Genomic DNA, 2,472 nt, shown 5'->3' on the forward strand with positions numbered 1-2,472 from the left:
CTAAAAGGATTAAACTTCATTTTCTTAATTCGCTAAAAGAGAATTGGCTTTTATTTGGATAAACGTTCCCCGATAAATTCTTAATTTTTTGTTTGAGCATGTATTTCTATGTGTACCTGCGTCGTATGTATGATTCGCGAGCAGGGTGTTTGTTAATTTAATTTGGCCGCATCGCATGTATGATTTGCGAGGGGGGTAATAGATGCATCTATGGTTCGCCCCGTTCGACCCTCGGCAGTGCACATTTTACATTTATATTGGATCGGGTCGTACGACCTCGGCATGATTTGTGCATGCTTGTATTACTTGTCTTGAGATTTATCGATATTGATATTTGCCCTCCCTGGCTTGAGATAATTGAAAATTAATAGATTATGAATTCGGAGATTTTTAATATAAAAAGAAACTTTTACTTGTTCGTGACTTATTAGAAATTACTACCATTCTTAATAACCCCATGATTACTCGCATTAATAATATATTACTATTTGACCACTAGTAAGTGTCGAAGTCGACCTCTCGTCTCTATTTCTTCGAGATTAGACGGGATACTCATTGGGTACACATTGTTTTCGTACTCTTATTACACTTGATGTGCATTTTTTTTGCATAGGTTTATGTGTGGCTAGGGGCATAGCGGCATGGTTGATACGGAGACTTATGTGAGTTGCATTTATCGAGACGACCGTAGCCAACAGAGTCTACTTCAGAGTATTGTACTGTATTTTCATTTCTGTCCACTTGTATTCCGGACAGTTACTATATTTTATTTCATTCCTAGTAAATGCTCATGCACTTGTGACACCGGGTTCTGGGGTGATTATGGGGTATCTTGTATTAACTTCTTAACAAAAAAAAATTTTGGTTATAATGATCAATTTACTAGAAACTGAAAGAGTAACCACTTAATTTTTTCAAGCTCAAAATAAGCTAGTCTCTCAGTTGTGTCTTCCCAGTATAGTTCATGTTGCAGTGATAATAAGCTTCAAAATCCAAGAGTAAGAAAAAGTTTTGCAAATTGCTCCTACATTTCTACACCAGAAAAAACAAGAACTTCTCTGTTTTCAGTATCAAATAAGAAAGTGGCTGAGAATTAACAAACAAATACATTTTTGTGACTCAAGATGCTGACGTAGCGATGTGATCTTCCAGAAGGATGAAAATGTGAACTGGATAGCAGAACTTGTAACACCAGAATTTGAACTCAGAGAATGGCAAAAATCAACACCGGCAAGCCAAATGAAATCTCAGCCAATAAGCACTATGTGCGACTTTGCCATTCAACACACTCACAGATGGCAATACGTAGTAATATTATGTTAGTATTCACAATGGATGTCCATATAGAGAATAACAAAGACCTTATCCTTCTTTCAAAGACCTGCTTCTAGATTTTTTGGATTCCCAAAGTGGAAGGCAGCCTTTATGGTGAGAGTGCAAGAACAGCGATGACATTGATACTTCTCTCTCACCTTGACGCATTGAGATTGAAGACAAACAATTGAAAGAGCTTCTTAGTTTCCTCTTCTCACTGTCATAGTTTTGCACATTTGTGCCATGTTGTACCGTGGAAGTTTTGAGGGCTTCCGGAAGAATGCAATTGCACAACGAACCTACTCTTGCTAGCCGGTTCACCCATTTAGGTATCCGCTTCCCAGTCAACCTGTAACAGATATCATCGGAGAAATGATTACAGTTCTTGGCAATTAAATGATATGAGTCACCATTGTAGTTTACTGATTGGCGCTCAATGAATTCTCTAAGCTGGATAGGATCTAAATATGTTGTTCCCATGAACACCGACTTTTTGAATTTAAAGCCAGGGCACTGACGAGGTTCAAGCTCAAAGACACCACTTGTTGGATAGTCATGTGCTCCGAAAGCATATTCAACACCATGAACTTCCACCCTTGTATGGAAGACACCTATGCCTGCCCAGTAGAAATAGCCATTAACGGGTGTCAAGTCATATACATTAAGGTAAACAGCTATGTTTCCTGGACTACAGCAAGCTGACTTCACTTTGCGGAACATGCAAAAACGTGTTGCAGATTCACCTTGTAAATGAAGAGGCACCACAGAACATAAGCCATTCTTTAATTTTGATTTCATGTTCAAGGCAAAACTAGGAATGCTTCAATACCTAGTTTCTACCTTTTCTGGAAATGACACTCATCAGAGCAAAAATAGTGGAGCTTGAAGGATATCCATATTCACTTCTTAACATTCATATTTGATTTGAAACGATTATCTTTTACTGGTAAAATTAAAGTAAAGTCATAGTTTTCAAAATTATTAAAACGAGAATTTAATTAAGTATTTTGGTTGCCTTGCCTGACAGTGGTGTCCGGGGCCATCACGACCCTTAGTGGATTTTGGGTCGTGACAACATGGTATCAGAGCACTAGGTTCCCTTAGGTCTCACGAGTCATGAGCAAGCCTAGTAGAGTCTCGCGGATCAGTACGGAGACG

The 2,472-nt window shown here is 38.4% G+C and overlaps 1 protein-coding gene across 1 annotated transcript; it reads right to left on the reverse strand.

Annotated features, from left to right (window-relative positions):
• Window positions 1-1,362: 1,362 nt before the first annotated feature.
• On the reverse strand, window positions 1,363-2,194 carry LOC107764194 (deSI-like protein At4g17486). The gene has a single exon (XM_016582735.2). The coding sequence runs from the start codon at window positions 2,110-2,112 to the stop codon at window positions 1,363-1,365; it is 750 nt and encodes a 249-aa protein (XP_016438221.1). The 5' UTR covers window positions 2,113-2,194.
• Between the last annotated feature and the right edge of the window lie 278 nt (window positions 2,195-2,472).

Source organism: Nicotiana tabacum, chromosome 7 (genome assembly GCF_000715075.1).
Source record: "Nicotiana tabacum cultivar K326 chromosome 7, ASM71507v2, whole genome shotgun sequence".
In the NCBI taxonomy this organism is placed as follows: domain Eukaryota; kingdom Viridiplantae; phylum Streptophyta; class Magnoliopsida; order Solanales; family Solanaceae; genus Nicotiana; species Nicotiana tabacum.